This window comes from Staurois parvus, unplaced genomic scaffold, assembly GCF_062004578.1.
Source record: "Staurois parvus isolate SC_StPar_1 unplaced genomic scaffold, SC_StPar_1.0 ptg000739l, whole genome shotgun sequence".
NCBI lineage: Eukaryota > Metazoa > Chordata > Amphibia > Anura > Ranidae > Staurois > Staurois parvus.
The window spans coordinates 123521-149864 of record NW_028318535.1 but is presented as its reverse complement, the minus strand read 5'-3'; the positions used below and the strand labels follow the sequence as shown (position 1 = coordinate 149864).

At 51.3% G+C, this 26344-nt stretch overlaps 1 protein-coding gene across 1 annotated transcript; it reads left to right on the top strand.

Annotated features, from left to right (window-relative positions):
- The first annotated feature begins 2403 nt into the window (after positions 1-2403).
- LOC149445208 (endoplasmic reticulum membrane adapter protein XK-like) lies at positions 2404-26052 on the top strand. The gene is made up of 3 exons (XM_089654078.1): positions 2404-3074; positions 10419-10681; positions 24565-26052. The coding sequence occupies exons 1-3, from the start codon at positions 2770-2772 to the stop codon at positions 25287-25289; spliced, it is 1293 nt and encodes a 430-aa protein (XP_089510204.1). The 5' UTR covers positions 2404-2769; the 3' UTR covers positions 25290-26052.
- The last annotated feature ends 292 nt before the right edge of the window (positions 26053-26344 follow it).

The following is a 26344-nucleotide window of genomic DNA, read 5'->3' as shown; positions in this document are numbered from 1 at the left end:
AGGGGACAGGAAAACTGAGGATTGTGTAAGTTGAGGGGACGGGAGATCTGAGGAGTGACGGTTGAGGGGGGGGCGGGAGATCTGAGGAGTGACGGTTGAGGGGGGGCCGGGAGAATTCAGGAGTGATGGTTGAGGAGGGGATGGGAGAATTTAGGAGTGCCGGTTGACGAGGGGACGGGAGAATTGAGGGATGGTTGACGAGGGGACGGGAGCATTGAGGAGTGACGGTTGAGGCGGGGACGGGAGAATGCAGGACTGAGGGTTGAGGGGACAGGTGAATTGAGGAGTGACAGTTGAGGTGGGGACAGGGGCATATTTGCCGCGAGGCAAACAAGGCTTTTGCCTAGGGCAGCACTTTTTAGGGGGGCGGCACCGTGCCGCCCCCCCCTTCCAACGGAAGGGACATTTAGTACAGGGGCGGCAGGGGGCTACTGTGTCTTACCTGGCTCCGGTCCCAGTCCCACGACGATCCAGTCCAGGAAGCGTTGCTGGAGGAGGGGTAGAGAGGTCCACAGGTCTGATGCCTGGGCAGGATGACACCCTCTGCAAGCTCCGCCTCACCGGTGATTGGGCGCCAGAACTGTAGCTCAGGAAAGTAACACAGGCGGCCAATCACCGGCGAGGAGGCGGAGCCGAGCGGCAGCGCGAACATCGAGTGAGGGAGCGGCCGGCCCGGAATGAAGCAGGACAGCTGATCGCCAGGTAAGTGTGTCATGCAGATGGTGCTGCTGCAACCAGGTATGCTGGCTGCAGCAGCACCTAGGCTGGAACAGAGGTCAGCAAATTAACTGTCATTGGTGTCAGTGGGGGGAATAGTGCCCCATCATTAGTATCAGTGGGAGGAATAGTGTCCCATCATTGGTATCAGTGGGAGGAATAGTGCCCCATCATTGGTGTCAGTGGGAGGAATAGTGCCCCATCATTGGTGTCAGTGGGAGGAATAGTGTCCCATCATTGGTATCAGTGGGAGGAATAGTGCCCCATCATTGGTGTCAGTGGCAGGAATAGTGCCCCATCATTAGTATCAGTGGGAGGAATAGTGCCCCATCATTGGTGTCAGTGGGGGGAATAGTGCCCCATCATTGGTGTCAGTGGGAGGAATAGTGCCCCATCATTGGTATCAGTGGGAGGAATAGTGCCCCATCATTGGTGTCAGTGGGAGGAATAGTGCCCCATCATTGGTATCAGTGGGAGGAATAGTGCCCCATCATTGGTATCAGTGGGAGGAATAGTGCCCCATCATTGGTATCAGTGGGAGGAATAGTGCCCCATCATTGGTGTCAGTGGGAGGAATAGTGCCCCATCATTGGTATCATTGGAATAGTGCCCCATCATTGGTGTCAGTGGGAGGAATATTGCCCCGCCGTTGGTGTCAGTGGGAGGAATATTGCCCCATCATTGGTGTCAGTGGGAGGAATAGTGCCCCATCATTGGTGTCAGTGGGAGGAATAGTGCCCCATCATTAGTGTCAGTGGGAGGAATAGTGCCCCGTCATTGGTGTCAGTGGGAGGAATAGTGCCCCATCATTGGTGTCAGTGGGAGGAATAGTGCCCCATCATTGGTATCAGTGGGAGGAATAGTGCGCCGTCATTGGTGTCAGTGGGAGGAATAGCGCCCCGTCGTTGGTGTCAGTGGGAGGAATAGCGCCCCGTCGTTGGTGTCAGCGGGAGGAATAGCGCCCCGTCGTTGGTGTCAGCGGGAGGAATAGCGCCCCGTCGTTGGTGTCAGCGGGAGGAATAGCGCCCCGTCGTTGGTGTCAGCGGGAGGAATAGCGCCCCGTCGTTGGTGTCAGCGGGAGGAATAGCGCCCCGTCGTTGGTGTCAGCGGGAGGAATAGCGCCCCGTCGTTGGTGTCAGCGGGAGGAATAGCGCCCCGTCGTTGGTGTCAGCGGGAGGAATAGCGCCCCGTCGTTGGTGTCAGCGGGAGGAATAGCGCCCCGTCGTTGGTGTCAGCGGGAGGAATAGCGCCCCGTCGTTGGTGTCAGCGGGAGGAATAGCGCCACGTCGTTGGTGTCAGCGGGAGGAATAGCGCCACGTCGTTGGTGTCAGCGGGAGGAATAGCGCCACGTCGTTGGTGTCAGCGGGAGGAATAGCGCCCCGTCGTTGGTGTCAGCGGGAGGAATAGCGCCACGTCGTTGGTGTCAGCGGGAGGAATAGTGCCCCGTCGTTGGTGTCAGCGGGAGGAATAGCGCCCCGTCGTTGGTGTGAAGAGGTGGAGCCTAAAAAGAAAGGGGTGGGGTTTGCAGATAAAAGGGTGGGACAAATTTAGATGCAGGGGGGGTGCCCGATTTTAGTCTTGCCTAGGGCAGCACAAAACCAAAATACACCACTGGGTGGGGACAAGAGAACTGAGCAGTGACCGTTGAGGAGAGGGCAGGAGAAATCCGGAGTGACAGTTGAGGAGGGGACAGGAGAAATCCGGAGTGACAGTTGAGGAGAGGAGCCGGGGACTCCTGGACCGTAGAAAGACAATTGCGTTCCTATAGAACAGCTGATCCTGGCGATGGAAGGGTTAAGCGTCATCTGAGTGAATCGGGTGAGCTCTAGGACCCGGCGGAGGGCGGGACACACCTGCTGCCACCCATCAGCGGAGGAGCCTGTATACGTGTGATGCGGACGGCGGTTGGGGCCCCTACGTGACCGCACTACATGAGGAGGTTGGGGCCCCTGCCCGTCTGTCCCTTAGGAGCCCCCCAGCCGATGACGGGCGGTGTGCTTCCTCCATGCAGCTGCCAGATGTCGCGGCGTGTGTAGTCTGATCGCTGCGACCATGGAGGACGCGTGTGAGGTCGGCGGGTCCCCGGAGGAGTTCGTGTCGGTCCGGTCCCGGAGCCGGCCCCCGGTCAGCATCCTCCTCTCCACCGTCCTGTTCTGCGCGGAGACGGCGGCCGCCTGCTGGGTGTCGGCGGAGTACAGCCGGTCGGAGGACGAGGTGTGGATGGCTCTGACCATCGTCTTCATGCTGGTCCCCTCCATCATGGTCCAACTCACCCTGACCTTCATCCACCGGGACCTGGGCCGGGATCGCCCGCTGGTACTGCTCCTGCACCTTCTACAGCTGGGACCCATCATCAGGTACTGCGGGGGCGGGGAGACTGAGAAAAGGTCTGCGGGGGCGGGCCAAACAAGGGTAGGTGCATATGTGGGAGGAGCAACTGGAAACACATTGTTCAACGCTGTCTAGAACACATTCCTAGTGGTACCCTTGCAGAGTGCACACTGCCCTCCCCCCCACAGTCCCCCCCCCCCCATACAGCACACGCTGCCCCCAGCATAGCACACACTGCTCCATACAGCGCACTACCAAAAAGAGCCCATACTGCCCCATGGAGTGTACACTCCCTCACAGAGCACACAGGGTGCACACAATACCAGGGGGCTCTCCACCCCATAGAGGACACCCCAATACACAGAGCATAGAGGACACCCCAATACACAGAGCACACAATACCAGAGGGCTCTCCACCCCATTGAGGACACCCCGATACACAGAGCACACACAATATCAGAGGGTTCTCCACCCCATAGAGGACTCCCCAATACACAGAGCACACACAATACCAGGGGGCTCTCCACCCCATAGAGGACACCCCAATACACAGAGCATAGAGGACACCCCGATACACAGAGCACACACAATACCAGAGGGTTCTCCACCCCATAGAGGACACCCCGATACACGGAGCACACACAATACCAGAGGGCTCTCCACCCCATACAGGACACCCCAATACACAGAGCACACACAATACCAGAGGGCTCTCCACCCCATTGAGGACACCCCGATACACGGAGCACACACAATACCAGAGGGTTCTCCACCCCATAGAGGACACCCCGATACACGGAGGACACCCCGAATACCAGAGGGTTCTCCACCCCATAGAGGACTCCCCAATACACAGAGCACACACAATACCAGAGGGTTCTCCACCCCATAGAGGACTCCCCAATACACAGAGCACACACGATACCAGAGGGTTCTCCACCCCATAGAGGACACCCCGATACACAGAGCACACACAATACCAGAGGGCTCTCCACCCCATAGAGGACTCCCCAATACACAGAGCACACACAGTACCAGAGGGTTCTCCACCCCATAGAGGACTCCCCAATACACAGAGCACACACAGTACCAGAGGGCTCTCCACCCCATAGAGGACTCCCCGATACACAGCACACACGATACCAGAGGGCTCTCCACCCTATAGAGGACACCCCGATACACAGAGCACACACAATACCAGAGGGCTCTCCACCCCATAGAGGACACCCCGATACACAGAGCACACAGGGTGCACACACAATACCAGGGGGCTTTCCACCCTATTGAGGACACCCGATACACAGAGCACACACACGATACCAGGGGGCTCTACACCCCAATACACAGAGCACACACAATACCAGGGGGTTCACCCCACTAAGGACACCCCAATACACAGAGCACACACACAATACCAGGGGGCTCTCCACCCCATATGGGACACCCCAATACACAGAGCGTGCACACAATACCAGGGGGCTCTCCACCCCATTGAGGACACCCTGATACACAGCACACACAATACCAGAGGGCTCTCCACCCCATTGAGGACACCCCGATACACGGAACACACACAATACCAGAGGGTTCTCCACCCCATTGAGGACACCCCGATACACAGAGCACACACAATACCAGAGGGCTCTCCACCCCATTGAGGACACCCCGATACACAGAGCACACACAATACCAGAGGGCTCTCCACCCCATAGAGGACACCCCGATACACAGAGCACACACAATACCAGAGGGCTCTCCACCCCATTGAGGACACCCCGATACACAGAGCACACACAATACCAGAGGGCTCTCCACCCCATTGAGGACACCCCGATACACAGAGCACACACAGTTCCAGAGGCCTCTCCACCCCATTGAGGACACCCCGATACACAGAGCACACACAGTTCCAGAGGCCTCTCCACCCCATTGAGGACACCCCGATACACAGAGCACACACAATACCAGAGGGCTCTCCATCCCATTGAGGACACCCCAATACACAGAGCACACACAATACCAGAGGGCTCTCCACCCCATTGAGGACACCCCAATACACAGAGCACACACAATACCAGAGGGCTCTCCACCCCATTGAGGACACCCCAATACACAGAGCACACACAATACCAGGGGGCTCTCCACCCCATTGAGGACACCCCAATACACAGAGCACACAGGGTGCACACTGCGACATAGCATGCACAGAGGAGAAAATTTCCTCCAGCTCCCCTCAGTGTAACCCTCCTAGTTGTGGCTGGATTTATCAGTAGGCAGTGTGTATGGGGAGGGGGGGGGGGGGGGGGGGCCCAATCCCTGTCTTCTGGCAGCAGATCTGTACACAAGAGGCCCCCTTTGCATGCTTAGCAGGGTTAATTTAATGTAAGGTGGGTATAAGTGAGCGCTAAAGGTAAGACAGCTGCTGGACACAAAAGGTACCAAAAAAACAACCTCCAAAAATTCACATAAAGATAAGAGTGCAGCGCTTATAAAGATAAATAAAACACATAAAATTACATATCAAAGTGCAAAGATGTATAACTGCAAAAACGCAGGTAAATAAAAGTTCTGATACTGTCACTAATAGAGTGACTCGATATGGTATAGGTGCTCAGTTCACAATCTCCTCAATAGGTGGAGTGGGGGATCGGTTGGATCCCTGTTGGTATATGGTGATGACCAGAAAACGATATATAGCAATATCCAAAATTAATATAAGATTGTGCACTCACCAGATGCACAATCAATATGCGCGAGAGATATGAGAGAGAACCCCTCTTAAGGTATGACTCCGGGACTCATCTGAAGCAAGGTCTGGTCTAATTCTGCGTTGTGGACCCTCAGCTGTCATGCATGGCTCTGTCTCCTATTGCTCTTGACTCTGTAGGTAATTGGAAGCTCACTCAAGAGCCCCAGAGAGAAAAGGAGGCCAGAATAGCGTGATACCGTTTGAACATGCGTGTGTTTATTCCATCCAGCAAAAAGGGTATAAAAACATAATACTGACCAGACAAGAAAGTAAGTTGGCCGCCGTAACCCCAGTGGTGCCGGCGGCAGTAAAACGTCACTGTGCCGCAGTTCCTCCCTGACGCGTTTCGTGCAACCGCACTTACTCTTAGGGGGTATGCTCTGGGCACAAGACGTGTGACAATGCATTTATATACGAAAATTTGTGCACGTGAAATAAAATGTCGAACGATTATTTCACGTGCACGAATTTTCGTATTTAAATGCATTGTCACACGTCTTGTGCCCAGAGCATACCCCCTATGAGTAAGTGCGGTTGCACGAAACCCCTGTACTGTGCCCTCCTGATTCCCCCCTGTACTGTGCCCTCCTGATTCCCCCCTGTACTGTGCCCTCCTGATTCCCCCCTGTACTGTGCCCTCCTGATTCCCCCCTGTACTGTGCCCTCCTGATTCCCCCCTGTACTGTGCCCTCCTGATTCCCCCCTGTACTGTGCCCTCCTGATTCCCCCCTGTACTGTGCCCTCCTGATTCCCCCCTGTACTGTGCCCTCCTGCCTCCCCCCTGTACTGTGCCCCCCTGATTCCCCCCCTGTATTGTGCCCTCCTGATTCCCCCCCTGTACTGTGCCCTCCTGATTCCCCCCTGTACTGTGCCCTCCTGATTCCCCCCTGTACTGTGCCCTCCTGATTCCCCCCTGTACTGTGCCCTCCTGATTCCCCCCCGTACTGTGCCCTCCTGATTCCCCCCCGCACTGTGCCCTCCTGATTCCCCCCCCGCACTGTGCCCTCCTGATTCCCCCCCCGCACTGTGCCCTCCTGATTCCCCCCCCCGCACTGTGCCCTCCTGATTCCCCCCCCGCACTGTGCCCTCCTGATTCCCCCCCCGCACTGTGCCCTCCTGATTCCCCCCCCGCACTGTGCCCTCCTGATTCCCCCCCCGTACTGTGCCCTCCTGATTCCCCCCCCGTACTGTGCCCTCCTGATTCCCCCCCGTACTGTGCCCTCCTGATTCCCCCCCCGTACTGTGCCCTCCTGATTCCCCCCCCCCCCCCCGCACTGTGCCCTCCTGATTCCCCCCCCGCACTGTGCCCTCGTTTCCTCCCTTTGTGTTGATTAGTTTTTGGTTTATGTTTAAAATCAATTTTATTGAAAGTCCTAATAAATGTTTCATTTTATCAAATATTTATACTTTCATTCTTGAGAATAGGTACATAAATTGGGGCAGGCTGGTAGGGGCCCCAGTGCAATACTTTGCCCAGGGGCCCATGATTAAGACGGCCCTGTTGCTTAGTGTATGGGGGGGGGGTGGGTTCACTGTCACGGCTTCTGTCTAGACAAAGTCACAGACTAAGGCCTTCTTCACAGGGCCGTCTAGGCGCATACAGCGAATTCCAGCTGGCGAGGATCAGCGGATTGTTGGGGCCGGAATGACAGGTGCATGTGAATCGCATCAGCCGCTCGGCTTATATAAACCTATGGCAGGCTGACAGCGGCCCGCCACTCTTCATATGTAGCTGCGCACCAAATGGCAAACAAAAGATCTAATGGACCCCCCCCCTCCCCCAGCCCTTATTAGAGCATTCGAATTTGGAATGGTCACAAAGGCTTTAAGGCCTCCTGGATGGCAAAGGGTTAAAGAAGCGAAATGACAGTTCCCAGCAACTTATACACGAGTCATGATAGGCTGATTGCTAGTAACTGTTTTATGATAAAAGCACCCAAATGACATGTCTCTGTGGCCTCCTCCGTGGACGTGGGTTGACCAAAACATCTGCATGGAAAGACTTCTTTTAAGAACCAAACGCTTTTCCTAAGGACTCTGTTGGGGCCGGTTCACACTATAGAAACGTAGTACAGATGCGTTCCGGGTGCGTTTTTGCATGCACGTATTTAATGCGTTCCAGTGTGGGTTTTTTTTTTTTTTTTTTATATGCATTCCAGTTAATTTTTTCCACTCTTTTTCTTCAATTGCATTTTAGCGCATTCCAGTACAGTTCTGTGTAGAAATAATGCAGCCTGTTCTACTTTTTTTTTTCTGCAACCAGAACTCACTGGAACTGCAAAAACTGATGTGCATTGACATGGACAACCACATAACCTACACACATAGTGTGAACCGGCCCTGTGCTGTGCCCTCCTGAGTCCCCCTGTGCTGTGCCCTCCTGAGTCCCCCTGTGCTGTGCCCCCCTGAGTCCCCCTGTGCTGTGCCCCCCTGAGTCCCCCTGTGCTGTGCCCCCCTGAGTCCCCCTGTGCTGTGCCCCCCTGAGTCCCCCTGTGCTGTGCCCCCCTGAGTCCCCCTGTGCTGTGCCCCCCTGAGTCCCCCTGTGCTGTGCCCCCCTGAGTCCCCCTGTGCTGTGCCCCCCTGAGTCCCCCTGTGCTGTGCCCCCCTGAGTCCCCCTGAGTCCCCCTGTGCTGTGCCCTTCCTTCCTACCCCTGTACTGTACCCTCCTTTGTTTTTGTGCGTTATGGCCAATAGATGCAGCTGGTGGTCATAGGAAGTATACATATAAGAACCATTATGGGGATTATTCCTAAAACAAAACTGTTGGGAGTTCCCAGATATGGAGCATATGTAGCAATTCACAAACAGAGAGCAGGCAGCCCCGCTCCTCCCCAATGGTACACCATTACACCAGAAGCCTAGACATTGACTATATACAGTATAAATAAACACTGCAGTATGACATCACCCAGCACTGCGGGATAAATCCATTTCCCTGGGGGGGCTGTGCACCACATCGCAGATCTTTGTGTGCGTGCATGTGCTTCCTGCAAATGTGATTACATCACTGCACTAATGGCCCCACCCTATGCCTTTCGGCAGACTTCCTCTGGAGCATCTGACATAAGAAAATCTTTGTGCATGCTTCCTCTATGTGTGATGACATCACCATGCTCATGGCTCCTCCCTATGCCTTTTTTCTGACTTCCTCAGGGGCATCAGACCAGAGAGAGGCTGTATGCTTGCTTCGTGTGAGTGTGTTCACACCATCATTCTTATGGTCCCACCCTATGCCTGTCATCAGACTTCCTCAGGAGCAGCTGACCCAAGAAAGTTCATGTGCATGCTTCCTCTAAGTGTGATGACATCACCATTCTCATGGCCACACCCTATACCTTTCAGCAGACTTCCTCTGGAGCATCTGACCTGAGACTGTGTGCATGCTTCCTGTGAGTGTGATGACATCACCACCCTATGCCTTTTTATCCCAGACTTCTTCAGAGGCATCTAACCAGAGAGAGCCTGTGTGCATGCTTCTGTGAGTGTGATGACGTCACTACTCTCATAACCCCACCCTCTGCCTTTCAGCACAGACTTCCTCAGGAGCAGCAGACCCAAGAAAGTTCATGTGCATGCTTCCTCTAAGTGTGATGACATCACCATTCTCATGGCCACACCCTATACCTTTTGTCACAGACTTCCCCAGAAGCAGTCCACCCCTGATGAAGTTTGTGTGTACTTCCTGTGATTGTGATGACATCACCATTCTCATGGCTCCGCCCTATGCCATTCATCACAGACTTTCTCAGGAACAGTCCACCCCTGACAAAGTTTGTGCATGCTTCTTTTGATTGTGATGACATCACCATGCTCATGGCTCCACCCTATGACTATCATCCCAGACTTCCTCAGGAGACTCTGCCTCTTAGGAAGCCTATGGGCAAGCTTCCTCTGGGCGTGATAACATCACCATGTACGTGGTCCTACACTATGCCTTTTATCACAGACCTTTTTTTTTTTTTTTTTTTAGGTCTGTGACAACGTGAATGGTGGGGCTACAAGCACTATATTATTACCCTGACAGGATGCATGCACACAGATTTCCTCGGGGTCAGATGCTCCTGAGGAAGTCTAAGTTTTTAGGGTGGGGCATGAGTACAGTGATGGCATTAGGCCAATGAGATGTGTGCACACAGACTTCCTCAGGGTGGATGCTCCTGAGGAAGTCCTTGACACAACGTGTAGGGTAGGGCATAAGCACGGTGATGTCATTACACTGGGGGGATGCGTGTACACAGACTTCCTCAGGGTGGATGCTCCTGAGAAAGTCCGTGATGCAACGCACAGGGTAGGGCATGAGTATGGTGATGTCATTACACTGATGGGATGTGTGTACAGACTTCCTTGGGGTGGATGCTCCTGAGGAATCCTTGATACAACATGTAGGGTAGGGCATGGTGATGTCATTACACTGTGAGGAGGCATGTACTCACAGAGGCTCCTGAGGAAGTCTGTGACAAAACTTGTATGAACCATATATGAATATAAATCGGTGCATTTTTCATTCACAATTTGACACATTTACTGCACTTTTCATTGTTCTTCACAGCGCTCATGTGGCTGAGGCCTTAATGTTTGTCTTTCACTAACACAAAAATGTTTCTGTTCCGCTGCCCCCTAGGTGTGTGGAGGCGTTAATGATATACTGTCAGATGGGTCGTGAGGAGGAACCCTACGTGAGCATCTCCCGAAAAAAGCATCTCCGCGGCTGGGGGGTGTTTGAAGAAGAAGAACGAGAGGTGGGACACACCCTGCGGAGAATGGCCACGCATCGGAATGCCTTCAAGCGTACGGCTGTCATTCAAGCTTTTCTCGGCTCCACCCCACAGCTCACCCTTCAGTTGTATGTCACCGTCCTGCAGAGATACGTACCCACCGCACGAGGTGAGACACTGACCAGTCTAAAGCTCATTGGGTTGCAGCTACTAGAATTGATTGCCGTGCACATAGTTGACTGTTAAAGCGGAACTCTAAACCCAATCCAGTCCTGAACAGCCCTGTCTGACAGGGAAGGGATTTCTGATATTTCTCTACTGCAGTTTCCCTTTTATTTTCAGGTCCCTTCCCCATCCTGTGACCGGACAGTGAAAGGAGAAGCAGCAGGCTAATGAGCTCTTCTATTGGTCACTCTGCTTTCTCCTCCTGTCCGCATGCTTCTTTCACTGCAGCTGCTTGTGTTGCTTCTCCCTTGCCCAGTGTGACTTGGTATCAGACTTGTGCAGCAGAGCTCAAACAGTAGATACCCTGCATGCATGGAAAAAAAAATAATTTTAATGATGTATTATGATGGCAGAACTACCTTTTTAACCACTTGCCACCGCCACCTGTCAGCCCTATAGGAGGGTCTTAACTCCTGGAGGCAAAGGTGGGCTTCCAGATCATGTAATTGGCTGACAGTGGATGCATGGTGAGGAGCACCCAATCAAAAACAACGACCGAGAGCTGTTCGTGAAGAGTGAACATGCCCTCAACACGGCATTGCGCACCAACCCCCCATGCAGCACTTGTGTGTTAAGAACCCCCCTCCGTCCTACTATATATGTGTATGGCCATCGGGACCAGGTTAATTCAGAGGTGAGGTCCATGGCCATCGGGACCAGGTTAATTCAGAGGTGAGGTCCATGGCCATCGGGACCAGGTTAATTCAGAGGTGAGGTCCATGGCCATCGGGACCAGGTTAATTCAGAGGTGAGGTCCATGGCCATCGGGACCAGGTTAATTCAGAGGTCAGGTCCATGGCCATCGGGACCAGGTTAATTCAGAGGTCAGGTCCATGGCCATCGGGACCAGGTTAATTCAGAGGTCAGGTCCATGGCCATCGGACCAGGTTAATTCAGAGGTCAGGTCCATGGCCATCGGGACCAGGTTAATTCAGAGGTCAGGTCCATGGCCATCGGGACCAGGTTAATTCAGAGGTCGGGTCCATGGCCATCGGGACCAGGTTAATTCAGAGGTCAGGTCCATGGCCATCGGGACCAGGTTAATTCAGAGGTCAGGTCCATGGCCATCGGGACCAGGTTAATTCAGAGGTCAGGTCCATGGCCATCGGGACCAGGTTAATTCAGAGGTCAGGTCCATGGCCATCGGGACCAGGTTAATTCAGAGGTCAGGTCCATGGCCATCGGGACCAGGTTAATTCAGAGGTCAGGTCCATGGCCATCGGGACCAGGTTAATTCAGAGGTCAGGTCCATGGCCATCGGGACCAGGTTAATTCAGAGGTCAGGTCCATGGCCATCGGGACCAGGTTAATTCAGAGGTCAGGTCCAAGGCCATCGGGACCAGGTTAATTCAGAGGTTAGGTCCATGGCCATCGGGACCAGGTTAATTCAGAGGTCAGGTCCATGGCCTGCTGGGAACTGATCCGCATAGCAGGAATTCACATGGGAGCGGGGAGCTGCCGGATCGCTCAACCGCTCTGGCAGCTTTCGGTTTCTAACTGCAGTAGGGGGCAGTGAGGTGCGCAATTCGGCGCATCACACAGCTCCCCCTTTTCTTCTTCTTCTTCTTTTTTTTTTTTTTTTTTTTTTTTTTGTACAAACTTTATTTGAAGTGTAAAAAATGTAGACTTCATTCATGGCAATGTACAGCAGTGAGATTTGTTGCACAGGTGCGCTGCGATAAAATGCAATATATCGCAGCACGTTGCAGCGCAGCCATAGTATGAATGAGACACACAGACTGCATTGAGACAATGACTACTTATGTTCTAGCACAGGGGGCTCCAAGCTATGACCCCCCAGCTGTTGAAGTACTACAAGTCTCATCATGCCTCTGCCTCTGGGAGGTCTTGCCTGTGGCTTTCAGTCTTTCAAGGCCTCATGGGAGTTGCAGTTCCTCAACACCTGGTGGGTTATAGTTTGGAGACCCCTGATCTAGCACAATATCCAAACCCCACCCCCATGCCCCGCCCTCTCCAGTCCCTTGAAAATTGTCTTCCATGAAACTGGTCCCTGGTGCTAAAAAGGTTGAAGACGGCGGAGTTAATCGGCCTGGAGTTTAGCTTGTTGTATTCCCGAGGATCCTTCCATGAAGGTCTTTGTCCAGGGACTTCCTGTTATAGGGTGACAACACTTTGTCCCTGCCTTGACATTGTGCTCTTGAGTTGTCACCTTGGCTGTTTCAGTTACACAGGCGTGGTCCACTGTTGTCCTCTCTGAAAAATGTCATGCAGCTGTCGCTGGAGTGCATGGAGATAGGAAGTGGCTGCAGGAGATCAGGATGCAACCAAGGATGAAAAAAAAGGGTGAAAACAGATTAACCGCTTGCCGACCGCCTCATGTGCGGCCGCAGAGTGTCTCTCCTGTGCCGGATCACGTATCTAGTATGTGATCTGGCACTCCTGGGTGGGGGGGGCGCGTGTGCGCTGCTGGCGCACCAGCTGCGCTGTGATCACACAGCACAAGCCGATCAGCAGGTGCCAGCCAATGATTGACCGCTGGCACCCGCTGATCTGCGAGGAGGAAGACAGAACAGAGCTCTGTCAATGTAAACAATACAGAGCTGTCTCCTGTCATCAAGGGAAGTATCAGGTTTTTGTTTCCCTGCAAAGCAGAGGCTAAAAAAAAAACAGCACATCCCTTACACCCCGGTCACACCAAACTCGACATTGAAATCGCGCAACTTACAGCGAAGTCGCACGATTTCAAAATGGGGGTAAATGCCGATTTCAGGTGCGATTTGCAAGATGTGACACGGATGTCTACGCAAATCGCACCAAAAGTAGCGCATGTTCTACTTTGGATATCGGTACGGTTCAGACCAAGTCAGAACCGCGCCGGTATGATAGCTGTAATTGCGGACAATAGGGTGCAAGTTGACATGCGACTTGCAAGTCGCATGGCATGCAAATCGCATGCCAATTCGAATCCAATGTGACCGGGGGCTTAGTGAAAGCAACTCACAGTACCAGGGGCGAACTGACAACTCATGGGGCCCCTGTGTCCTCGCCCTCACTCAAACCACACCCAAAAAAGCCTATGAAAAGATACCATGGGCATCTCATGGGGCCCCCTACTGACCCAGGGCCCTCGGGCAGTGCCCGAGTTCCCAAATGGTCAGTCCACCCCTGCACAGTACTCACATAGCCATGTTAGGTGAACATTTTAACCCTCTGATCGCCCTAGATGTTTAACCCCTTCCCAGCCAGTGCCCTAGTACAGTGAAAGTGTATATTTTTAGCACCGATCACTGTATTTGTGTCACTGGTTCCCACGAAGTGTCAGATTGCCCTCCGTACTATCACAGTCCCACTATAAGTTGCTGATCATTGCCATTAATATTTATTTAAAAAAAAATAGTTTGTAAATGCTATAACATTCTCACAAACCAATCACTATATACACTTATTGGTTTCTTTGGGGTTGTTTTGGGGTTTTTTTGTATCAAATACATGTAGCAGAATACATTGTGGCCTAAATTTTAATGAAGAAATTCGATTTTTTTTTTTTTTTTGCAGAAAGTAAAAAAATGTTTAATTTTTTACAAAAAAAAATTTTTAGGCCCATTTTTTTATTTTTTAACCACTTGACCTCCAGAGGATTTACCCCCCTTAATGACCACGCCTCTTTTTGCTACTCGGCGCTGCACTAATTCAACTGATAATTGCGCGGTCATGCAATGCTGCACCCAAAGGAAATTTCCGTCCTTTTTTTCACACAAATAGAGCTTTCTTTCGGTGGTATTTGATCACCTGTGCGCTTTTTATTTTTCACGCTATAAACAAAAAAAGGCCAAAAATTTTGAAGAAAAAGATATTTTTTACTTTCAGCTATAAAAAATATATAGTAAACTCAAAGTTGGTTATAAATTTAGGCCGAAATGTATTCTGCTCCATGTTTTTGGTAAAAAAAAATCCCAATAAGTGTATATTGATTGCTTTGTGTGAAAGTTATAGCGTCTACAAACTATGGTATAAATACTGCAATTTACGTCATTTTTTTTGCTATACAGCGCTGCGCTAGTTTAATGGACAATTGCGCGGTCATGCAATACGGTACATAAATTAAATTTACATCCTTTTTTTTTTCCTCACAAATTGAGCTTTCTTGGGGTGGTATTTGATCGCCTGTGCGGTTTTTATTTTTTGCGCTATAAAAAAAAAGGCTGACAATTTTGAGGAAAAAAACTATATTTTGGACTTTTTGCTATAAAACATGTCCAGTAAAAAAAATTTAAAAATCAAATTTAGTCATAAATTTCTGCCAAAATGCATTCTGCGACATGTCTTTGCTAAAAAAAAAAAAAAAAAACACAATACCTGTAAATTAATTGGTTTACGTGAAAGTTATAGCGTTTACAAATGGAGGGAAAGATACTGGGATTTTTAGTTGTTTTTTTTTTATACTAATAATGGCGGCGATCAGTGACTTATGGCGGCAATCAGCGACTTATGGCGGGACTGCGGCGGACATTCTGACATTGGGGGGTACTGACTTGGGGTCACTGACATCCCCAGTGACACCAATACAGTGATCAGTGCAAAAAAAAAACACTGACACTGTACTAATGGCACTGGGGAGGAAGGGGTTAACTGTGTGAGGGGAGTGTTTTACTAGGGGACGGGGGGGGGGGTGTACTGCAGGGAACACCGCTGATTGGGAGAGAGAAACTCTTCTGTCCCGATCAGCATGTCCTGGAGCTGTCAGGGAACTGACAGAAAGCACAGCTACTGCAGCTGTGCTCTCTGTCAGCGATTGCCGCTGATCGCCGGGACATAGCCGGTAACGACCGGCTGTGACCCGGCGACTGACATCCGCAGCTGTGATCTGCGGGACAGGTAGGGCGGCGCCCCCTACCTGTTTTCAAAACACTCATTTAAAACGTGCTTTTGCCCAGCCGTGCCGCCCTGCCACCGTATTTCTACAGTGGCTGGGCGGCTTTAAACGTTGAAAAAAAAAACAAAACACTCTTCTAGAAGCAGTTGTTCTGTCAGCAGCATTTTTGCAGAAAAAAATGCCTGACGCTTCTAAAAGTATCTAACGCTTTCACAAGCGTCAAGTGCTTGGGGGAGGTTAATTAATTTCATTGACCAGAATGATCATTTATTCTGGCCATTGAAATGAATTAATGCTCAAACGCTAAACGCGCTTAGCATTTAGGTGCATTTAGATGCGTTTCGCCGCGTTGAGTGTTTTTTTTTTTTTACCAAACCGGTGCTGCTCCTGGGTACACTGGCCTTGTTTTTTTTTTGTTTTGTTTTGTTTTTTCTCCTGCTGGTAAATGCTGAAGCTACTAAAAGCTTCTAAAAGTCTGTGTGCATGAACACCTAGGACAGTGATGGCGAACCGTTTTGAGCCCGAGTGCCCAAACTGCAACACAAAACCAACTTTTTTATTTCAAAGTGCCAACACTGCAATTAACTACTTGCCTACCGGGCACTTCTACCCCCTTCCTGCCCAGGACAATTTTCAGCTTTCAGTGCTGTTGCACTTAACAATGACAATTGTGTGGTCATGCAACACTGTAACCATATGCAATTTTTATAATTTTTTCACACAAATAGAGCTTTTTTTGGTGGTATTTAATCACCACTGGGTGTTTTATTTTTTGCACTATAAATGAAAAAAGAGCAAAAAATTTAAAACATAAAAGGTTTTCTTTGCTTCTATTCTAAAATTTTGCAAACCGGTAATATTTCTTCTTTGATGTGCGTTGGTGAGGCTGCACTGATAGGCAGCACCGATGGGCATTGATGAGGAGGCACTGATGATGCACTGATATGCAGGAAATGATGGGCACTGATAAGCGGCACTGACTGATGGCACCAACTGGAGGCACTGACAGACGGCACTGACTGGCGGCACTGCTGGGCATCATTGATGGGTGGCACTGATGGGCAGCACTGAGAGGCAACACTGATAATGGGTACTGATAGACAGCACTGATAGGTGGCACTGACTGGCGGCACTGCTGGGCACTGACTGGCACAACCGCTGGGCACTGACTGGCGGCACTGATGGGCTGCACTGGTGGGCACAGGTGGGTTGGCACATGTGGGTGGCACTTCTGGGCACAGGTAGGTGGCACTTCTGGGCACAGGTGGGCGGCACAGGTGGGCGCATTGCTGGGCACAGGTGGGCGGAACTTGTGTGTGACACTGCTGGTCACCGATCATCCGGGCACTGATGATCAGTGACCGTGATGATCGGTGCCGATCCTCGCTCTGACAACTGCCGGTTTTCGGCAGTACTTTCCTCACGATCTGACAGCGTGAGGAAAGTGCAGTCGAGAACCAGCATTTGCATTTCCCGGTGATCAGTGTGTCATTGGACACGGCTGATCACGTGGTAAAAGGCCGCTGTGATTGGCCTTTTACCACGTCACGTGATCAGCTGTGTCCGTAGGACACAGCGATCACGGAGATCGCCCGGTGCGCGCCCCCGGGGGTGCGCAGGAGAGTGCGTTCTTCCTCTTCTTCCTGGCGTGTCCACTGAGATAGCTCACGCGTGCCATACGTTCGCCATCACTGACCTAGGATAACATGGAGGGCTGTTTGGAAGCAGGAAAAAAAACCGCCTGACGCCCCTAAAATTAGCTGCAAAAACGCCCTGTGTGCACGCGGCCTTAATTTTTTGTTCTTCATTTACAGCACAGAAAAAAAGCTCTATTTGTGTAAATAAAGAAAAAAAAAAGATAGAAATGTCATTTGTGTACAGTGTTGCATGATCGTGCAATTGCCAGTTAGCATGACGCAGTGCCAGAAAGCAAAAACATTTTCTGGGGGGTCAATCTTCCGGGGGTCACGTTAAAATAATTCATTTATGATACATTGTAAATGAATGAACAATAGATTGAGTTTCCATTGATAATAATATGCGGGCGGTGCAGTTGGGGCGACTTGTTTTCCTCGTTGTGTATCTGTGATGATTCATGGAATGGGAATGTCGCGGCGGGCGAGGTGAGTTCCGGTGACGGCGTTCTCTAATTACATTGGAAGACAGAATCTGCCTGCAGCTGAGGACCACAGGGCGGGTCACCGGGAGCGTCTGGGAAAACCGGTTCACCTATTGTCCTCAGCTGCGTGGCACAGACTGATAATATTCCCTGATAGGGGAGCCCCTCCCCCCCGGAGTGTACATATTGCCCCTCCCCTTCTGTCTTGTGCCTCACCTGGACTGACACGGCTTCCTCTGATGTCACTGCACACTGTGAGCTTCTCACAATGTGCATTGGAAGCTGCAGAAAGTCAGAGCTCCTTTCCTGGCTGGAGGACGCCCAGCATCATCTAACGCTTTCCTCCACAGCCTGTGTTTTTGTTGATGCGCACAGTGTAGAGAGGCACAAGTCTACTCCCTGCATGCAAGGGAGACTCCATAGGATGCTGCAAGGGAAAGGAGTAAACCTGGGGGGGGGGGGGGGCATTGGAAAGGAATAAAGAAGCTGCATAGTCAGCAGACCAGAGGATGTGATATCCCTTGAAGGCCGGGAATGTATATCTAACCGGGATAAGACGAGTCCTGCCTGTGTGATTTCTGTGTCGCCATCATAGACTGTAGCTGCAATAAACTGTGGGCTCGGGGTGAGGAAGGGGCGGTGACATGAATGATGAGCAGAATGTTTGGTGTGGTTGGTACAGAAGAGGAAATGACGGTTTGGACGCACTTCTCTGCAATCGATGTGATATCTTTCTGTTTCATCATCAATGAGACGACATCGAGGTCATCACTGGAGGAATACAATGTTCCCTAATGCAGAGGAACCTTCCAGAATTCAACTTGTAGATATCAGAGACTTCATGGCAAGCTCTGCATTTTAAACATGACCTCCGGCTCCTCCCTTTCTGGCTTGCAGAGGTGTAGCTGCTCCTCCCCTTCAGGCTTGCACAGGTGTAGCTGCTCCTCCCCTTCAGGCTTGCAGAGGTGTAGCTGCTCCTCCCCTTCAGGCTTGCACAGGTGTAGTGGCTCCTCCCCTTCAGGCTTGCAAAGGTGTAGCTGCTCCTCCCCTTCAGGCTTGCACAGGTGTAGCTGCTCCTCCCCTTCAGGCTTGCACAGGTGTAGCTGCTCCTCCCCTTCAGGCTTGCACAGGTGTGCGGCTCCTCCCCTTCAGGCTTGCACAGGTGTAGCGGCCCCTCCCCTTCAGGCTTGCACAGGTGTAGCGGCCCCTCCCCTTCAGGCTTGCACAGGTGTAGCGGCCCCTCCCCTTCAGGCTTGCACAGGTGTAGCGGCCCCTCCCCTTCAGGCTTGCACAGGTGTAGCGGCCCCTCCCCTTCAGGCTTGCACAGGTGTAGCGGCCCCTCCCCTTCAGGCTTGCACAGGTGTAGCGGCCCCTCCCCTTCAGGCTTGCACAGGTGTAGCGGCCCCTCCCCTTCAGGCTTGCACAGGTGTAGCGGCCCCTCCCCTTCAGGCTTGCACAGGTGTAGCGGCCCCTCCCCTTCAGGCTTGCACAGGTGCACCGGCTCCTCCCCTTCAGGCTTGCACAGGTGTACCGGTTCCTCCCCTTCAGCCTGGCCCAGGTGCCGGTGCTCCTCTCCTGCACTGAAACAACTTCCTCTGGTTTCACTGCACACTGTGAGCTTCTCACAATGTGCATTAAAAGCTGTGGCAAGTCCTTTCCTGGCTGGAGGATGCCCAGCATCATTTAGCTCTTTCCTCTCCAACCTGACTGTCCCAGGCCCCCCCCCCTTTTAATTCAGTAGGTTCCGCCCCATTTCCTGGCTGGAGGACACCAAGCATCATCTAGCTCAGGGGTGTCAAACTGGCGGCCCTCCAGCTATTTCAAAACTACAAGTCCCATCATGCTTCTGCCTTTGGGAGTCATGCTTGTAACTGTCAGTCTTGCAATGCCTCATGGGACTTTTAGTTTGGCAACAGCTGGAGGGCTGTCAATTTGACACCCGTGAAATTCTAGCTCTTTCCTCCCCACAGCCTGACTGTCCTTGACCCCGCCCATTTTATTAATTAGAGCCCAAGTCATTTTCTGGCTGGGGGATACCCAGCATCATCTAGCCCTTTCCTCTACCCTGCCAACCAGACTCTCTGGCCCCGCCCCTTTCATTCGGTGGATTTCAGTTCTTGAAGGCTCCGACTTAGATGTGGGCATTGCATGCAAATACATCCTGCCTAGGCACGCCCACTCCTCCAGACCGACACCCAACCATCAAGTCATTTTGTTATTTGCATAACCGCTCCCAAGAGCCCGCCCCCTGCTTGCATCAGGGCTCTTGAGAGCAGTACTGAGGCAGGGTGCTGTGATGCCGGCCCCTCCCACCAGGCCACGATCTGCCTGCATTGTATAAAGAAGCACAGAGATCCAGTGACGACACTTGTGCAACGACTTCGGGGTCCAAAGTCACATGAACAAGTCGCGCCCCATGTTTCCCAATAAGTATTCATATCACAGCAACTTGAAAGTAGTTCCTGTGCTACTTTGGTCCGGCTTCCATGCGACTTGAGGGCCATAGACTTCAATGTAAACCCTCCAATGTCGCACCTGAATGATATACGTGCGACTTGTGAGCGACTTTTGTACAGCACAATCCATCATACTGTAAATTTTCTATGAAAATCGCACGGTTTTGAAGTCGCACAAGTGTGAATGGAGCCTAAAGCAGGCCATATATGGGGTGAATTCCGTGCGATTTTTCGATCGAAACCGTCGTTTGTTCTGTAATCCGATGGTGCCACCAATGATTTCGAAAATCGGTCGTTTTTCACAAATGTTTCAACATGCTCAATAAACGAAATGGGGAGGAACCATGAAAATCGTCCGGTGCCATTGCCCTACTAACGGAGCGAAAATCGGTCAATTATTCTTAGGTCCGTTTTTCGACTGAAAAATCTTTCGGAAATCAACCCGTGTATGGCCGGCCTTAATGGAAATGAAAAGGTTTTATTTATAAAGCTGTGGGAGGGGAGGGGGGGGACCAGAGAAAGGAAAATGTAAGCAGATTAGACTTCAGCATAGTCGGCACATGATTAGGGTCCAGTGCTGTGAATAGACGCGGGGCGGGGCGAGGTGGGAGGGGCATCAGTGCAGGACATGACCATTTAACCTATCATTTCCAGCGAACGGCTCCATCCTCAGTAGCTCACCAGTTGTTTGTTTCCCCTCAATGTCAGATCCCAGGGGCTCAGTGCAAATTCCTTCCATTCTTTAACCGAATGCAAGCTTCTTTATACGGTGGCCTTTTTTTTTTTTCAGAATTACAGACAGCTGGTTGCCCATTTTTAGCTGAGCAGCCACTAAGATTTTCTTGCAGGGCCATCAAAACTGAAGCTGATTGTTCCCATCAAAGGTCATGTGACCAGAGCCTTCGGCTTTGGGTCATGTCATTAGCACCGGAAGGAGGCCGAGTCGGCATTTTCTCCTGGAAAGTTTTATTTAAAGCAGAACTCAAAAACTGAACGTAAAATTAAATCTAAATTCCTCATGAGATGTTGTATTACACAGTCTGTCATGTGACAATGCCTGAGCAGCCCTGTGTCTGTAATATGTATATGTTGTAACAATTTGTAACTTCTAATCGTACGGAAGATTCAACAGAATCAAAATGTATTTGGTGCTGGTTGGTTGGGCCCTGGCGTAGGTGAGGCGGCTGGGCCCTGGCGTAGGTGAGGCGGCTGGGCCCTGGCGTAGGTGAGGCGGCTGGGCCCTGGCGCAGTTGAGGCGGCTGGGCCCTGGCGCAGTTGAGGCGGCTGGGCCCTGGCGCAGTTGAGGCGGCTGGGCCCTGGCGCAGTTGAGGCGGCTGGGCCCTGGCGCAGTTGAGGCGGCTGGGCCCTGGGGCAGGCCAGGGGGTTGGGCCTTTTTTTTTCCCAAGAGTTAGACATCTGGTTGTCCATTTTTAGTTGAGCAGCCACTAAGATTTTCTTGCAGCGCCATCAAAACTGAAGCTGCTTGTTCCCATCAAAGATCATGTGACTAGAGCCTTCGGCTTTGGGTCATGTCATTAGCACCGGAAGGAGGCCGAGTCGGCATTTTCTCCTGGAAAGTTATTTAAAGCAGAACTCAAAAACAACGTACAAATGAAATATAAATTCCTCATGAGATGTTGTATTCCATGGTCTGTCATGTGACAATGCCTGAACAGCCCTGTGTCTGTAATATGTATATGTTGTATCAATTTGTAACTTCTAATCGTACGGAAGATTCAGTGGAATCAAAATGTATTTGGTGCTGGTTGGTTGGGCCCTGGCGCAGTTGAGGCGGCTGGGCCCTGGCGCAGTTGAGGCGGCTGGGCCCTGGCGCAGTTGAGGCGGCTGGGCCCTGGGGCAGGCCAGGGGGTTGGGCCTTTTTTTTTCCCAAGAGTTAGACATCTGGTTGTCCATTTTTAGTTGAGCAGCCACTAAGATTTTCTTGCAGCGCCATCAAAACTGAAGCTGCTTGTTCCCATCAAAGATCATGTGACTAGAGCCTTCGGCTTTGGGTCATGTCATTAGCACCGGAAGGAGGCCGAGTCGGCATTTTCTCCTGGAAAGTTATTTAAAGCAGAACTCAAAAACAACGTACAAATGAAATATAAATTCCTCATGAGATGTTGTATTCCATGGTCTGTCATGTGACAATGCCTGAACAGCCCTGTGTCTGTAATATGTATATGTTGTATCAATTTGTAACTTCTAATCGTACGGAAGATTCAGTGGAATCAAAATGTATTTGGTGCTGGTTGGTTGGACCATGGGGTAGGTGAGGCGGCTTGATCATGGCGTAGGCGAGGCGGCTTGATCATGGCGTAGGCGAGGCGGCTTGATCATGGCGTAGGCGAGGCGGCTTGATCATGGCGTAGGCGAGGCGGCTTGATCATGGCGTAGGCGAGGCGGCTTGATCATGGCGTAGGCGAGGCGGCTTGACCATGGCGTAGGCGAGGCGGCTTGACCATGGCGTAGGCGGGACGGCTGGACCATGGCGTAGGCGAGGCGGCTTGTTGGACATTCCATTCTGAAACCAATATGGTTAATATGGAGATATATTGTGGATATAACAGCCTCCACTCTTCTGGGATGGCTTTCTGTGGGATTTTAGAGGATTTTTAGGGATATTGTGTCCACTTACAAGAACATTTGTAAGGTCAGGTACTGATGTTGGATGGGAAGGCTTGACTTGCAATTGGCATTCCAGTTCATTCCAAGGGTGCTCAACAGGATTGAGGTCAGGGCTTTGTGCCAGAGAGTTCCTCCACACCAAACTCTTGTCAAACCATGCATTTATGGAGATGTTGGTTGAGAAGACCTGGTTCATTACAATTCATGCTAATGGTGTTCAATAGGATTGAGGTCAGGGCTATGAAAGATACTCCAGTTCCTCCTCAACCAACATCTCAATAAAAAAAACATAGTTGGAAGAGTTTGCTGTAAAGACCTGGCTCATCCCAAACGTGTTCAGTAGGGTTGAGGTCAGGGCTTTGTGCAGGACACTTGAGTTCCTCCAGACCAAACTCCTCAAGCCATGTCTCTATGGTTCTGGCTTTGTACACCGCGGCACAGTCATGATGGAAAAGTCTTCCCCAAACTACTGGAAGGGCGCAATTGTCTAAAATGTCTTTGTACGCAGGAGCATTGCTGGTACCCTTCACTGGAACCACCTGAGTTCAATCATAATTTAGAGCAACCTTTCTCAACATTTTTAACATGGAGGAACTCTTAAAAATAACTTTAAGCTCAGAGAACCAATGCTAAAAATTACTATACCTACTGCTCACTGTTTGTCACTGAGATGAATGCTGCTTATGTTGGTGGTCATTGGGAAGAATTCCTCCTTTACAGAAAGCTAAAAAGATCATTGGTGTTAGTGGAAACTTATCTGAGAGGTAGAAGTTGCTCATTGCTCAACGAGCCCCTAGCAACCTTTTGGAAGAACTTTTGGGTTCAATGGAACGCTGCTTGAGAGAGGCCAATTTGGAGGATCCTCGTGCTTTTGGCTATATAGTAGGGGTAATTGTGAGGCGTCAACATTTTTTTTTTTTTTGACCATATAGTGCAGGGGTCTCCAAACTTTCTAAACAAAGGGCCAGTTTACTGTCCTTCAGACTTTAGGAGGGGCAGACTGTGGCCACTGAGGGTAGAAAATGTCCTGGTGTTAGTGGGAGTAAACCGTGCATTTTTGGCATTCGTGGGAGGAATAGTGCCCCATCATTGGGAAGAATATTGCCTCATCGTTGGTGTCAGTGGGAGGAATACTGCTCCGCCAGAAGGAGGAATAGGGCCCCATCATTGGTGTCGGTGGGAGGAATAGGGCCCCATCGTTGGTATCGGTGGGAGGAATAGGGCCCCGTCGTTGGTATCGGTGGGAGGAATAGGGCCCCGTCGCTGGTATCGGTGGGAGGAATAGGGCCCCGTCGCTGGTATCGGTGGGAGGAATAGGGCCCCGTCGCTGGTATCGGTGGGAGGAATAGGGCCCCGTCGCTGGTATCGGTGGGAGGAATAGGGCCCCGTCGCTGGTATCGGTGGGAGGAATAGGGCCCCGTCGCTGGTATCGGTGGGAGGAATAAGGCCCCGTCGCTGGTATCGGTGGGAGGAATAAGGCCCCGTCGCTGGTATCGGTGGGAGGAATAGGGCCCCGTCGCTGGTATCGGTGGGAGGAATAGGGCCCCGTCGCTGGTCTCGGTGGGAGGAATAGGGCCCCGTCGCTGGTGTCGGTGGGAGGAATAGGGCCCCACCACTGGTGTCGGTGGGAGGAATAGGGCTTTGCATCAGTGGGAGGAAAAGTGCCCCAAGGGCCCAGATAAAAGCAAGCAAAGGGCCGTATCCAGCTTCCCGGAGACCACTGATATAGCATATTGTAATATCCAATATTAATATAACATTAATAATGTGTTCCTTTGTCTCCTTTACAGCTGTCCTCATGGCAATGTCTCTGGCCTCCACCACCTACGGCGCTTTGGTTCTCAACATCTTGGCCATCCAGATCAAATATGATGACTACAAAGTCCAGTTAAGCGTGCCAGCATTCATCTGCATCGTTCTGTGGAGGTCCTTGGAAATAGCCACCCGTGTTACCGTCTTGGTACTCTTCTGCGCAGCGCTGAAAGCTTGGGTGGCCATCGTGGTGGTGGTGAATCTGGTGGCCCTCTTCCTATTGCCGTGGGTCAACTTTTGGAGAAGTGGTAACAGCATCCCAGAGAACGTAGAGAAGAACTTCAGCCGGATAGGCACCATGATCGTTTTGGGTACGGTGACGTTATTGTACTCCGCCATCAATATGTTTTGCTGGTCAGCGGTCCAGCTCAATTTGGCCGAGCGAGACCTCATTGACCAATCCCAGAATTGGGGAAGGCTCTGCCTCCACTACTCTTTTCGATTACTTGAGAATGCGGCTCTGGTTATACTCTGGTATTTTTACAAGGAGGACGGCTTTGAGTATTTTTGCTCCCCCCTCCTCGTAGTGCAGCTGTTGGTGGGATATGCCGCTGCCATTTTTTTCATGCTCTTCTTCTACCAGTACTTTCACCCGTGCCGTTCGCTCTTCAGCCACAACGTGTCGGACTTGTTAACGTGTGCGTGTTGCAAAAGAACAAAGCCTTTGCAGAGGCATGGGGTGGGAAGAGAGAGCATCGTATGATGAAGGTACACCGGTGATGAAGGTTCTCCGAAGGTTCGGTTTTGGTTTGGCTTAAGAAGAAAATTGTAACAAAGTTGTGGTGGTTATCTTTTCACACGATGTGATATCGGATTCACTCAGGAACAAGGGAAGTGCCTAGGCCAAGTCTTATCACTGCATAGCAGCTGTGCGAGGAGCACACTCGGCTGTCACTTGTGCTACTGTTACAAGCAACGACCTCCACGTGGTTCACAGTTTCCTGTGCTTTATGAAGCTGAACTCCAGGCAGACAAGCTGGATACATCGATGACGTACAAATAAGGGGGGGATGATTTGCCTGTTAAAAGGGTGTGTTTTTCTGTCCATCCAGTCCTGAGATTTACACAGCTCTGATGCATAGCACACACCTTTCCCTGTTATAGACTGTAGACCAGCCTCAACATTTTGGGCACCACGGACCAGTTTGGCGGAAGACTGGTTTTCCACAGACCGGAGGTGGGTGGGGGGGTGGAAATATGGCCTGCACCAGATGCAGTCACCTGCCACCAGGGCTTTTTTGTAGGTGAAGGTACTACCCCCCCCCTCCCCCCCTTTCCGAATCACCCCTTGTCACCACACCCCTATCCACCTCCTAGCACTGTCCATTGCTTCTACCTCTATCCACCTCCCCAGTACTGCCCTTTTTAGAGAAAACAGAACCAAATATAATTTTGTGGGGATAAGGAATTTGGTAATTATAATAAGAAAAAAGTATAATAGATCCCCTGCAGCCAGCAACAATAGACCCCCCCCCCAGCAACAGACCTGTCCCTCAACAGAAGATCTCTCCCAGCAACAATAGACCCCTCCTCCAACAGGAGATCTCTCCCAGCAACAATAGACCCCCTCCAACGGGAGATCTCTCCCAGCAACAATAGACCCCCTCCAACGGGAGATCTCTCCCAGCAACAATAGACCCCCTCCAACGGGAGATCTCTCCCAGCAACAATAGACCCCTCCTTCAACGGGAGATCTCTCCCAGCAACAATAGACCCCTCCTTCAACGGGAGATCTCTCGCAGCAACAATAGACCCCTC